The 14,842-nt window shown below is 40.4% G+C and overlaps 1 protein-coding gene across 1 annotated transcript in view; it reads right to left on the bottom strand.

The window, feature by feature from the left end:
* Fmn2 (formin 2) overlaps positions 1–14,842 on the bottom strand; it is a 389,007-nt gene that overhangs the window by 178,116 nt on the left and 196,049 nt on the right. Inside the window, exon 8 of the mRNA XM_045142437.1 lies at positions 2,320–2,381. Coding sequence (XP_044998372.1) covers positions 2,320–2,381 — 62 coding nt within the window. The remainder of the gene's footprint in view (positions 1–2,319; positions 2,382–14,842) is intronic.

Genomic DNA, 14,842 nt, shown 5'->3' with positions numbered 1-14,842 from the left:
CCACCCAAAAGAGGAGTTCACCAAGAAACGTAATAATCAAACTATCAAAATAAAATCCAAATGAGAGAAAATCTTATAGAAGCAAGAAATTTTAAAACTGTCTGTCTCAATATACCTCTTGGTAACTGGTTCAGCAGAGACCGAGCAGGTCAGGAAAGAGTAGGATGGAATGCTCAAAGTGCCAAGGTAAAGAACAGCAGTGTGCTAACCAAGGGCACTGTCCACAAAAGCCAGCTCTCAGGAATGTGTGAAAAATCAAACTTTGACAAATACAAACATAGGAATTCATCACTACCAAAGTCCTGTAGAAATTGTGAAAAGAATTTCTTATGATGAAACAAAAGACCTGTAATTAATATCACAAGTCATACAAAAGCACAGAAATCAGTGATCTATGTAACAGAGTCATTAGAAGCACATAGTGAGACTGCAGTGGTGGTGTGCACAGCAATTCCACCCACAGTGTGAAAGTTAAAACACAAGACTATTAATAACAATTATAGCTAACAGAAATGGATACATAATATGTACCCAAGGGATACATATTACAAAGTGATATATATTCTGATATAAAAACCAAAATGCGAAAGGGGAAGACATCTGGTTTCACAAATTTATAATGAATACAGACCATCATACAGACAGAAAGCAAAAGAATCCAATTAAAATGGGCCAGGCAGTCAGGTGTGGTGGTGCATGCCTTTAATCCCAGAACTTGGGAGGCAGAGGTAGTAGGATCACTGAGAGTTCAAGGCGACCCTGAGACTACATAGTGAATTCCAGGTCAGCCTGAGCTAGAGTGAGACCCTACCTCGAAAAACCAAAAAAATAAAATAAAATAAAATAAAATAAAATAAAATAAAATCACAATGTGATATCACTTTATACCTTACAGAAGAAGTATGGATAAAGAGAGGAAGGGCAATAAATTAATAATGAGTTTATGAAACAAGCATATTGTGATACACAGCAAAAATGGAAAGCTATAAGATATTCCTCGACAAAAATCCTAAAAATAAAATTACCATATGATCCAGCACTCACTGTTGAGGATATTAACCCCAAAGATTTAAAATTACTATGCAATGGTCTAGAGAGATGGCTTAGCAGTTAAGGCACTTGCCTGCAAAGCAACAGGACCCAGGTTCAGTTCCCCAGGACCCACGTATGCCCAATGCACAAGGTGGTGCATGTATCTGCAGCTCATTTGCAGTGGCTGAAGGCCCTGGCATACATGTTCTCCCTCTCTCTCTCTCTCTCTCTCTCTCTCTCTCTCAGAAATAAAAATAAAAGATTTAAAATTAGTATGCAAGAGATATGTGCATTGTAACACTGTTTACAACAGCCAAGAGAATTGATCTAATTGGTGCCTACTAACAGAAATTACTGTAGCAGATTAATGAATAAAGAAAAAAATGTAATGTATATGTCTATAAGAACTCAGCAATGTTAAAATGAAAGGAAATTTGTCATTTGCAGTACCATTGGTGGGATGGGAAAACATTATACTAAATGAAATAAACCATGCACAGAAAGACAATCACTGAATGTTCTTATTTATATGTAGAGTCTAAAACATTCAAAATCAAAGAGGCAGAGTGTAAAATGGTCAGTACCAGAGGTAGAGGCTGAGGTAATGAAAAGTGGTTGTCAAAGGATACAATCATCAATAAAGGTTATTTTTTAATGTATCACAAAGTGTAGGAAATACTCTATATGCTGCAAAGTTGAGAAGAGACAAAATTTCTCATGTTCTCATGATACAAATTAAGTATCCGCAATGATGGACATATTAAATAGCTTGATTTATTCTACCTTCTATTCATAAGCATAGTACTGTAGCATTGCTTTGCACATCATAAATACTTAAATACTGTAATCACAAAGTACCAGTTTATAATAGCTTAGTTATAGAACACTTTTTAAAAGGTGGCTTGACATAAATTTTGAGTATCTACAATTTTTTGAGTCAAATATTTATATATTTGAGAGGCTGAACACTACCAGATAAAATATCCTAAGTCCTGTGTATGAGAAGCACGGAACAATGCTTGGCTCCAGTTAGCTCCCATGTCAGCTCTGACTATTATTTCAAATGACGAAACATGAGTGACTTCATTAGCAACATCTTTAGAATCACAATCTCTAAAGCCACTAGACCACACATTATCCCAGTGTGTTTCCTAGAAAGCATTATAACAAACCCCTACTTAGAAAACTCACAGCACTCCGATTAAATTAAATTGCTTTAGAGGGCATTAGAACAGCCAGTTTACATACACATGTACCGTGTATGCACATAAAATCTCTTCAACTCACATTCTCATAGAGAGCTTGAAGGGTCTCCAGGTCAACCACAGAGTTGTCCAAGTTCACAACAGCTGAGAGACAAAAAGAAAGAACAGAAGTTATCTTAAGCCAGTTGTGACAAGATGTTAGCCTTCATAGGCAATGATGTCCAAATGCAGCAACTGAGGTCCCCCAGGGTTCTCACTTCCAGATCCTGAGCACTTGTTCTGCCCAAAGACCATGACCTGGAAATTCCAATGGACCAGGTGTCAATTGTTACAGATTTCAATAGTTTCTCATCAATACGGTTCAAAGGTCAAAGATAGAATCTGTATGTCTTTCATGGTTCAAGATACTAAGTGTGAAAAATCTGTTTATTACAAGAAAAGTATGCAAATTATTCATAAAATTGTGCTATCTTGGGTTTATAGCAAGCACTTTATTTATTTTTTTTATTTGCAAGAAGTGAGAAAAAAGGGTGCACCAGGGCCTTCAGCCACTGCAAACAAATGCCAGATACATGCGCCACTTTGTGCATCTGGCATTACGTGGGTACTGGGGAATCAAACCTGGGTCATTGGGCTTTGCAGGCAAGCACGTTAACCACTGAGCAATCTCTCTGGCACCTGTCTTGGGTGTATAGCTTTAAATGCTCCTTTATGCAAATTTATCTAAAATATTTGACAAAGGTTAAAACCTAAACAGTAAGCTGGCAGACTTGGCTTAGAAATGATACACACATTTCCAATAGTATAATCAAATATGTATATTTTATATATATACATACATACACATATACCACTTCCAATAGTATAATCAAAATATAACTCTTTCATATTGGTTTTAGTTTAGCACAGATTCATTCATTACAGTCTAACCTTTAGCGAGAAAACTGCCTATCATTAGATTAAGAAAAAATTAAATAGAATAACTAGTGGCTGCAGAGATAGCTTAATTGTTAGGGGCATTTGCTTGTAAAACAAATAACCCAAAATCAGGAATGTGTTCTTGAACTGTGTTTCCTTTGGCTGGCCGTCACATTATATTTAGCAGTAGGCACAGGCTCATCCAAACCATACTCATTTCCCATGTGCACGACAGTCAGAAGCCAGGGGAATTAGCTCAGAGTGATTTGTACTGAACAGCCACTGAAGGAAACTCTGGTGGGATTAGAGACTTCCAGGAGAAAAATCTGTGTGGATAATCACAAATTGGATACATTCATTTTGATAACTGGGGCATTTTACCATGCCTCTTTTCTCAAAGCTTAAAGTATACATGAGATATTTCCTCGTTGACACTGGAAAAGTCCCAAGAAAGAATTAAATTAGAAACCAAAGCACAAGATGGATGAGAAAAAGGTAATGTAGCTATTCTGGGAACAAAGCCCAGATTTACCAACAAATATAGTACTACGTGGAATATCACACTTTCAAATTATTAATGATGAATAAATGAATTAAAAATAGGATTCGTACATAAATCTCATAGTAAAGTTCTCAGACAAATTATCTGACTCCATAGATTGTGCCAGGCAAATATAGCACAATGTGTTGAATGTTTCAAAGGTAAAGCAAAATCCAAATGCATTTTAATATCTGAAAAATTAAGTCATTAATTTTATTTTGCTGAGGTAATATGCAACAAAATTGATTAAATTCAAGTAAAGATACCAAATTTGTGCATCGAAGTACCTCCTTTAGATTTACACAGCCTTACAGGCATGTCTAATCTCTGGAGTGCAGACTGCATGCAACCCAGGATCGGTGTGAACACAACTTAATGCATTTATAGATGACAAATGTTATATTACAATGTCAAAATGCTGGATACCTCTTGGCTCCAGAATTCATGAAAAATCTAAGTGAATCCACCCTAAGTGAGTTTGGGGTCCCTTAGCCAGCAATAATCCAGTCATTTTCTATATTTATTTGTTGATATAGCACAGAGATGGGTGGGAAAACTATGCAGGGAATGTGAATATTCAACTTAGTGTGAGACGGCACCCTCAGAACATAATAAACACATAAAAATCACTAACATTCAAGCAAAACGGATGAGATACTGTAGCCGTCATTTACAAACCTTGTGATGACTCCTGTAATGCTCCCTCCCATGTGAAAAATCTGAACTTTCTCACCTTTTTATCTCATTCAATGTCAAGTAGCTACAAATATTTTAAAAGTATCATTTGTCTTAATTAAGTTCTCCCATGTTCGCAGCCCATGAAACCTCACATTTTCTTTTATACTCATCTCCCAAAATATCTCACTGGAAACTACACCACCACTGCTTCCCCGGTGTTCTTCCTCGGCTGACTTCCCCGCTGACAGGAGTGAAGCCAATACTACATGGGCAGTGTGAGGGCATGTTGGACCCGTCACACTATCTTCTGGATATCTACGTCCATGCCTATGTATCAGTGTTAGTCTCACTGTTGGTCACAGAAGCTTTTTGCAGATGGTGGTGTCTATGGAGGAGACTCAGAATGTGTCAAAGTGCTGAAAACAAGTGACAGAGGACTGAGGAGATGGAGTAGCAGTTAAGGTGCTTGTCTGCAAAGCCTAAGGACTTGTGTTTGGCTCTTCAGGTCCCACGTAAGCCAGACACATGTATCTGGAGTTCAAATGCAGTGGGTGGAGGCCCTAGCAGGCCAGTATTCTCTCTCTCATAAAGACTCTCTCATAAAGAAAGGCAGTCTGTTGGGCTTGCATCAAAAAAAAAAAGAAAGGAAGAAAGAAAGAAAGAGAGAGAGAGAGAGAGAGAGAGAGAGAGAGAGAGAAAGAAAGAAAGAAAGAGGAAGGAAAGAAGGAAGAGAAAAAGTGACAGAGACTACTGAGCACTAAACGAGACATCTCTGTCATACCCTTTGAGGCTCCAAGACCATAGTGGAAGAGGCACTGGGTGAGCACAAGACTGACAGGATAGGGAGGCGTCCTGTGGACCAGACACAAGTAGTGGTTGCATTTATGACCTCACAGTGGCTGTTGCTTCCTGTACATGACCTACATGATATAGGGACAAAAAAAAAAAAATCAAGGGCTGGAGAGATGGCTTAGTGGTTAAGGTGTTTGCCTGCAAAACCTAAGGATCTTGGTTCAACTCTCCAAGGCCCACATAAGCTAGATGCACAAGGAGGCACATGCATCTGAAGTTTGTTTGCAGTTGCTGGAGGCCCCGGCGTGCCCATATTCTCTCTCTCTCTCTCTCTCTCTCTCTCTCTCTCTCTCTCTCTCTCTCTTTCTCTCAAAGAAATAAAAATTTTATTTAATAAAATAAAAATAGAAAAGGGACTCATTGGAATGAAGCAAGAGTTCTGTGCAGGGGAGGCGGGGAAGGTGGAGGGTGGCAAGGAGAGAAGTGGGAGGGACTATGACGAGGGCACACTGTGCAGATGTGTGGAAGTTGTCAATATAAAGTTTAAAAACATTTAATTTGAAAAACAATATAGCCAGTATGCTGGCACATGCCTTTGCTCTCATCACTTGGGAGACAAAGGTAGGAGAATCGCTGAGTTTGAGGCCCACCTGACAGTATATAGTGAATTTCAGATCCAGCCTGAGCTAGAGCTAGACCCTACCTCAAAAAAAAATAAAAATAAAAATAAAAGATATAGAAAAAGAAGAAAAGAAAAACAATATAGCTATTGAACTGCCATAGCTACTCAATTTAAAAAATACTCATTAACATTTCAGATTAAAATTCATGTTATTAAATTTTTAGGAGTGCCTTTCAGACCCTAAAGTTTGTAATTATACAAGCAACACATTTTCAATTAAATAAATTCTAAAACTAGGAAAATTAGACATTCTATTCATTATTATAGTCATGTATTATAGTTACATGACAGATGATAATTTGAGACTCACATTTAAGGGCTACAAATGTGCTAAAATGGTTGAGCATGTACTTCTAAGGAAATGGGATGAGTCCTTAGAATATATTTCATTTATTTATTTGAGAGAGAGAATGAGAGAAGAGTGTGAGAATGATAATATGGCCATGCCAGGGTCTCGGGCCACTGCAAACAAACTGCAGACACATGTGCCACCTTGTGCATCTGGCTTTACATGGGCACCAGGGAACTGAACTTGGGTCTTTTGGCTTTGCAGGCAAGCGCCTTAACCACTAATCAATCTCTTAAGATCCAACCATAGTGACACACTTCCTCCAGCAGGGCTCTGCTTCCTGAAGACTATGTAGGAAACTTAATCAAAAATATGCCTTAGCAAAAAAAATTTAAAAAAAATTAAAAAAAAAAACTGGAGAGATGGCTTAGCAGTTAAGTGCTTGCCTATTAAACCTAAGGATCCCAGTTTGAGGCTCGATTACCCAGGACCCACATTAGCCAGATGCACAAGGGGGCAAACACATCTGGGCTTTGTTTGCACTAGCTGGAGGCCCTGGCACACCCATTCTCTCTCTTTCTCTCTCTTTCTCTCTCTGTCACTCTCAAGTAAATAAATAAAAATGAACAAAAAATTTTTAAAATATATGTGGGCTATAAAGATGGCTTCATGATTAAGGTATTTGCCTGCAAAGCAAAAAGACCCAGGTTTGATTCCCCGGGACTCGTGTAAGCCAGATATACAAGGTGGCACATGCATCTGGAGTTCATTTGCAATAGCTAGAAATCCTGACATATCCCCTCTCTATCTGCCTCTTTCTATAAAATAAAATAAAATAAAATAAAATAAAATAAAATAAAATAAAATAAAATAAAATAAAATAAAATAAAATAAAATAAAATAAATGCCTTGGGCCGGGCGTGGAGGCTCATCCCTTTAGTCCCAGCACTTGGGAGGCACAGGTAGGAGGATCACCATGAGCTCAAAGCCACCCTGAGACTACAGAGGGAATTCCAGGTCAGCCTGAGCTAGAGTGAGACCCTACCTCAAAAAATAAAAAAAGAAAAATTAGAACAATAAGAAATGTGCCTACCAAACCACCCTGTAAGCACTTTACTTAACACTCACATCCCTATGTTAATGCTACTCTCACTTTTGGTAGAGAAGCTTCTCTTTTCAGATGGCAGTGGCCACTGAGAAAGCCCAAAAGGCACCATGGTGCTAAGAAGTGACAGAGGAGTGTTCACGCTGAAACATCTCTGTCACACCTTCCAAGGCTCAGGGTCCACTGCAGAACAGATGGCAGAAAGAATGTAAGTGCCCAAGGAAGGATTGGACTCCTTACAATGCAATCGTCAAGACAGAAATTGGCCTCGATATCCACAACCTTGCGGTGCCTAGCACTACACTCACAAGATGCTCATAATAGGAGGAAAAGATGATGACATAAAAATAAAAGAGAGACTAATGGAGAGAGTAAGGGGATATGATGGGGCGTGGACTTATGAATAGGAAAGTGGGGCGGGGTAAAGAATTATCATGGTGCATTGTCTGTAAGTATGGAAGCTGTCAATAAAAAAAAAAAAAACTGACACTATAGGACCATTTACATTCAAACCAGCACAAAACACAATTCCAGAGCAATGTGAGCGGGAGGTGGATCTTGTTAAACAAGCAAGATATGAGAGTGAACAGGTGGAGAAGGTGCTCAGTGTCAGAATTTGAAGGTGATGAATACCAATGACATACATCTTTTTATTTTTTATTATTGATAACGTCCATAATTATAGAAAATAAAGCATGAAAATTCCTCCCCCAACTTACTTTTCACAACTCCACTCTCTAACATTTCCCTTCCCCTCTCAATTAGTCTCTTTTTTATTTTGATGTCACCATCTTTTCCTACTATTATACTGGTCTTGTGTAGGTAGTGCCAGGCACTGTGAGGTCATGGATATCCAGGCCATTTTGTGTCTAGGAGAGAGCACTGTAAGGAGTCCTATCCTTCCTTTGGCTCTTATATTTTTTCCTGTCACCTCTTCCATATTGGACCCTGAGACCTGGAAGGTATGATATAGATGTTTCAGTGCTGAGCACTCCTCTGTCACTTCTCAGTGGTGCCTTTTGAGTCATACCAGAGGTCACCGACAGATGGTGTAAATCTTAATAGCATCACCTAATGTGTAAATTACTTCATTTTATTTGAATTGTGATATATGCTTTCATTGGCAGGAAGCATCTCTGGTTGAGGTAACAGAATAGGACAGGCATGGTGGTGCACACCTTTAGTGCCAACCCTCCAGAGGCTGATACAGGAGGACTGCCATCAGTTTGAGGCTAGCTTGAAGCTTAGGCTACAAGTGAGTTCCAGGTCATCCTGGGCTAGAGTGAGACCCTGTCTTGAAAGAACAAAACAAAACAGAAAACAGAATAAGTACATACTTTCTGTTTTGTTCTTTCTAGATTTGTATGTGATCTGGAGTCTAGGTGGAGATGAGGAAGCAAAAATTGGGCCCCACGGGACATTCCAGGGGAAATATTTGGGAAGGAGATGGTAGATAGAAGAGGAGAGGAATAGCAGACATGGACAGATCTGAGCAGGGCTGGGGAAAGGGGATGAGGGAAAGAAAGGCCTGGGAGGAGAGTTACGAGGAAGCCATATTGAAACCTACCTCTTTGTTAGGTAATTAAAGCATATGAAACTTAAAGAAAGAATTCAGACAGAAGTATCATTTGGGAGTGAATAATGCTTTGCTCAGAAGCCATAGGCTGTTACAGAAAAATCCCAGTGTCATGAGTGGGATACCTCCCAGTGAGTTCTTGGTCAGAGAGGGCTTTGAGAATCCCAAAATAATACAAAGTATTGCCAAGGCTCTTGGATGCCCACCAGAACTAGATTGTAAGACTGTATTGCATGAAACTGAGCAACCAAGCTGCGGCTGAGCTGGAAGCCTCCTCCCTGCCCCACCGACCAGCTGTCATAAAGCAGGAAAGCATTGTGTGGGCTGCTGGGGGAGAAAAGTCACCAACAACTTTAACCAGCAGTGGACCCTGTGAGCTACTTAACTGTCAAGACAGGTCAGGTGTGCTCACTAGTGCAACAGTGACATGGCCTTGTCCACAGGACGGAATTCAAGCCTGGTACTGAGAACCTAGACAAAATCCTATGGCTAAAGTCATAAACCCTAGAGTGGAAACTCAGACTGTCGTTGGGCTAGATATCTATATTATGCTCACCAATTTGCCTTCTAAAAAGAATATTTATGTTTGTGGTGGTTTATTTTACGTCTCTCCCCTAAGTTTAGGTGTTCTGAATTTTAGGTTTCCAGCTGATAGAGATTTGGGAATTGACGCTTCCTGGAGGCAGTGTATTGTTGGGGGCAGACTTATGGGTATTATAGCCAGGGTCCCCTTGTCAGTATTTAGCACACTCTACTGTTGCTATGGTTTACCTGATGCTGGCCAGGGGGTGATGTTCACCCTTTGCTCATGCCATCATTTTCCCCTGCCATCTTGGAGCTTCTCCCTTGAGTCTATAAGCCAAACTAAACCTTTTTTGTTTTTTTTTCTACAAGCTGCTCTTTGTTGGGTGATTTCTTCCAGCAAAGTGAACCTGACTCTAACAGTAAAATTGGTACTGAAGAGTGGTGTCATTTTCTGGCAGACACTTGACTGTGTGGCTCTGGCCTTTTGAAGCTGATTTTCAAGAGGAATGTGGAAGGATTTGAAACCTTGGCCTAAGAGCAGCCTTGAAGTGCTGTAAGTACAGTTTGATGGACAATTCTGGTCAGAGTTGAAAGACCTGAATATAGTAAGAACTATGGACTGTGAGGTTTAGCTTTTGAGTGTAAGAAAAAGCTTTGCCTGGACTGGGCTACAAACAGTTTGTGTGAGAGGCTTGCTGTTATGCCCATGTCCTGAGAAGTCGTGCAGGGTTGCTTTGCGTAGAAATGGACCTGGGTGAGCAGAGGGATATGGCACAGAAGAAATGACATCTTTGGGCCAAAACTTCTGACTGTTCAGCTGCAATTGTATGAGAGATCACAACCTTTGAGACTGGGTCAGCTGACCTGCACTGGGGGTACAAGGAAGAATATAGACACTTTTGAAGGGGCCTGAATGCTGAAGAAGTGTCCTGTTCTTCTAAGTTTGCTTTTTTTGCTTTATTTTCCCTTGGATTAACAAATTGGAACCCCACCTGATATTATGGAGTATTAAAAATGCAGGGAAGAGAAGGTCATTGAATTTGCAACATGGTCTTGTGTTTTGGAAATGGCCATGGGCAGTGTGAAGCAAGTTTGATGGATGCCTGCATGGAGACCCCATGGATGTGGGTTGCAATGCAGATGCCAGGACCACGAGATGGCTGTTAAGGAGAGCTACCAGCCCTGATGAAGTCTTCCAAGACTATAAGTAGCCCAGCTGGAGGAGCAGAATGGGAACTCCAGAGACTTGCTGCTGGTTAGAATTATCAGACTTGGAGATATTTCACTGACTAGAGTTGTTGGACTTGGAACTACAGAGTTTGGTGTTTTTCCTGTTTAAATCTTGTCAGTTTGAGTACTTCTTTGCTATGTCCAATGCCATCTTTTGCAGTGGGAGTGTTTATTCTGTGCCATTATGGGATTTATTTGATGTTTTTTGGTATTATGCTTCAGTTAAAAGATTTTGGAAGGCCGAGTGTGGTGGTACATGCCTTTAATCCTAGCAGTAGGGAGCCATGAGTTCAAGGCTGCCCTGAGATTACATAGTGAATTCTAGGTCAGCCTAGGCTAGAAGGAGACCCTGCCTTAAGCAAACAAATAAAACAATTAGGAGGGCTGAATTCTAATCTCTTTGAAGTTTTTAGGAAATAAAATAGAGGCCACAATGTGTAGATGAACAGAAGAAAAATGTGAATTCAAATCTGTTTACAACTCAACAGCCCCTCCTGATTCCAGTGAAAGATATTATGTTCAGATTATGATATTATATGAGTGTTGTGGGCATCTTGCTAGACTAGGATGAAAATGATATTTTGTGTGTGTTTTTTGGGGGGGAGAGGTTGAGGTAGGGTCTTACTCTAGTCCAGGACCAGGAATTCACTGTGACAATTTACTCAAGGCAATCTTCCAATCTCTGCCTCCTGAGTGCTAGAATTAAAGCTTTGCACCACCAAGCATCAATGATATTTTAAATAGCAATCACTTCCTGACAAATTTCCATTTGACAATATGGAAAAACATGAAATTTATTTGAACAGGTTCAAAACACACACACTCACAAAATGATTTCAGCCCTAGGGAAAAGAATGATGAAACTGTGACTTAAATAAAGCTGACACGGGTCATAAATGATCAACAGACTAAAAAGAAAGGACAGAGAGAAAGAGAGAAGACTACAAATTTTTAGTGGTTTGTAAATGCCTTTTTTTGAGAACAAAAAGAGCTGTGATTGCTCCAATCATGATCACATTTATATACGTGGTGAAATGAAAGACATCAAGACAAAGTGATAAGAAGTCAAGCGCAATGTCAATTAATCACAAACTCAGCCAGCTTCCACTTTGCCCACAACAGTTTCTCATGGTCACCTGGAATGACAGGAAGCTGAGAAGCACCACTGTGAACATGGACAGACTCTCATGCACAGCACAGCAATCTCGAGCCCCAGCCCATGAGATCTCTGTAATACTGCCCAACGGGCCCAACTTCCTCTCAATTCCCACCTATGCCATAAGCAGTGGCCAAAAGGACATTCTATGATGTTCTATCTTTTGTATAAATTTATGTTCTGTTCCTTCTACAAAGACTATGTAAAGAAATGGGTATCAAGGATCTGCTTTAGATATCCCAGGATAACTCTTGAGTGGCCTATGTACTGTAGATGTTTCTTCAGCTAAAGAAATGTGCAGAGGGCTGGAGAACTGGCTCTGGGGTTAAGGAGCTGACCTGCAAAGCCTAGTGACCTGAGTTCGATTCTACAGCACCCATGTAAAAGCCAGATGCAGAAAGTAGTACATGCACGTGAAGTTCCTTTGCAGTGGTTAGAGTCCCTGGTGTACCCATATCCCCCCCCCCACACACACACACACTTTCTCTCTCTCTCTCTCTGTCTGCTTGCAAACCAATAAATTGTTTAAAAAAAGAGATGTGCCAAGTGAAACACAAAAGTCCTCACTGAGCCTTCAGAGAGAAGCCCAAAGAGCTAGCCTTGAGGAACCACAAATCACACTTACTGGCCCCATGAATTCATAGAAAGCAAAAACCAAATGAACACTGGAAAGCACACCTGCTGCAAAGAAAGGTGCAAGTGTGAACAGTGAGGAGAGAGGGCCCGCAAAGCTAGGGTAAGAGACCAGACACTGTCTCCTTTGTGCCTCAGTGCAGAAGAAAATATAAGGGGGGGGGGCTGCAGAAATGACTTAGTGGTTAAGGCCCTTGCCTGCAAAACCAAAGGACCCAGGTTCGACTCCCCAGGACCCACGTAAGCCAGATGTATGCACAAGGGGGCGCATACATCTGGAGTTCATTAGCAGTGGCTAAAGGCCCTGGCACACTCATTCTCTTTCTACCACTCCCCCCGCCCTACCGCCTATTTCTCTCTCTCTCTCTCAAATAAATTAAGGGAGGAAAAAGTAGAATAAAACACAAAGGTGTGTGGAAATGTCAAGAACTATTATCCCCAAGTTATTATCTGAAATTCAATATGGCACAGAAGGCTCCAGTAAAGGCAACTTGATGATGAGAGAATCAAGAATCACACAAGAGTTACTTTAAAAGAAAAATACTGCTGCATTCATCCCCAACTGAAAATATGCACACCTGGAGAGTTTCTTTACAAACAAATGAAAAAATAAAGCTGTCAAAATGTATTACATAACCAAATTGCCTAAAGACACAGTCAAGCAACTTTGAAATTTTGATTTGGTTTTGCTTAGGAAACAGAACATACCAGCACCTTAAGAAAACATATTCCTTGGGCTGGAGAGATGGCTTAGCAGTTAAGCGATTGCCTGTGATGCCTAAAAACCCTGGTTCAAGGCTCGATTCCCCAGGACCCACGTTAGCCAGATGCACAAGGGGGTTCACGCATCTGGAGTTCATTTGCAGTGGCCGGAAGCCCTGGCGCGCCCATTCTCTCTCTCTCTGCCTCCTTCTCTCTGTCTGTTGCTCTCAAATAAATAAAATAAGAATAATAACCATATTCCTGAGAGGTAGACATTTGCTACTGCACTCATCTGAACATATCACAGGGGTAACAAGAGAGCAAAGGCTATTTTCACTCTTCACACAGTCCACCACTACTCTGGGAAACTTTACTCCTCTGTTGTAGTCAGCTTCACGTTGCTGGCAGAAAACACCCAACCAAGAGAAGCTTGTGGGAGGAAAGGGTTTATTTTGGCTTACAGTCTCCAGTCCTTGTATGGTAATTTTTTTAAAAAAAGATAAGGAGCTGGGTGTGGTGTTGCATGCCTTTAATCTCAGCACTTGGGAGGCAGAGGTAGAAGGGTTGCCATGAGTTCAAGGCTGCCCTGAGACTACATAGTGAATTCCAGATCAGCCTGGGCTAGAGCAAGACCCTACCTCAAAAAAGAAACAAAACAACAACAACAACAACAAAAGCTATGGAGGGCTGGAGAGATTGCTTAGTGGTTAAGGTGCTTACCAAATGACCAAGGTCTGATGCACAAGGTGGCACATGTGTCTGAAGTTCATTTGCAGTGGCTAGAGGTGTGCCCATCCTCTCTCTACATATCTCTGTAACCCCTCAAATAAATAAATTAAATTAGGGCTGGAGAGATAGCTTAGTGGTTAAGCGCTTGCCTGTAAAGCCTAAAGACCCTGGTTCGAGGCTTGATTCCCCAGGACCCATGTTAGCCAGATGCACAAGGGGGCACATGTGTCTGGAGTTCATTTGCAGTAACAGGAGGCCCTGGCATGCCCATTCTCTCTCTCTCTCTCTCTCTCTCTCTCTCTCTCTCCTTCTTTCTCTCTGTCTGTCACTGTCAAACAAATAAACAAAAAAAATTTAAAAAATAATAAATTAAATTAATACTTAAAAAGCTAATGAAAAATGGAAAATATGCAACTCTAGCTCCATACCATAAGTGTCATAGTAGATATAGTTGTTCTTATATAAGAAAAGATAATTTAAAATAAATGTATATTCCATGCTATTGTTTAGACCTGAGAAATGAAAGCAAGTGAGTACTTATGAATCACACACCAAAATCCAACTGGGATAATCCCAGTCTCAGGGGAGATTTAACAGAAGTACATGGAGATCCATGTGCTGACTGTGGGGAGACAGGCCATTTTCAAGTCAGCAGCAGGCAGCATAGGAGACATTCCACAGTCAGAATTGCATGACTCATCACACCCGAAAGGTGTCCTCCTAGAAATGATAGTGATGCAATGAACTGTATGCTTACATGATAGCATGTAAACAAAACAGGCTACCTCAACAGCATGGTGTTAAAAGGTACCATTTCACTACCGCACAAAATACAGTCAGTTCAGAAAATTGCTAACAAATATCAGCAAGTAATGTACTGATTACTAAATACTTCTATTCATTTTCAAAGAAAACAGTATCTTTTAGAGAATGTCATTTATTCATTCAGGGAGCAACTATTCCCTGTGGTAGTGTGAATGGATGCTCTCCCCTGCCCCCCGCCCCAATAAATTCAGGAGTTTTATTCAAGCTTTTAACCTGACTGGAGG

Source organism: Jaculus jaculus, chromosome 1, assembly GCF_020740685.1.
Source record: "Jaculus jaculus isolate mJacJac1 chromosome 1, mJacJac1.mat.Y.cur, whole genome shotgun sequence".
NCBI classification, from domain to species: domain Eukaryota; kingdom Metazoa; phylum Chordata; class Mammalia; order Rodentia; family Dipodidae; genus Jaculus; species Jaculus jaculus.
The sequence above is the reverse complement of the archived record's forward strand: the minus strand, read 5'-3'. Positions and strand labels throughout refer to the sequence as shown.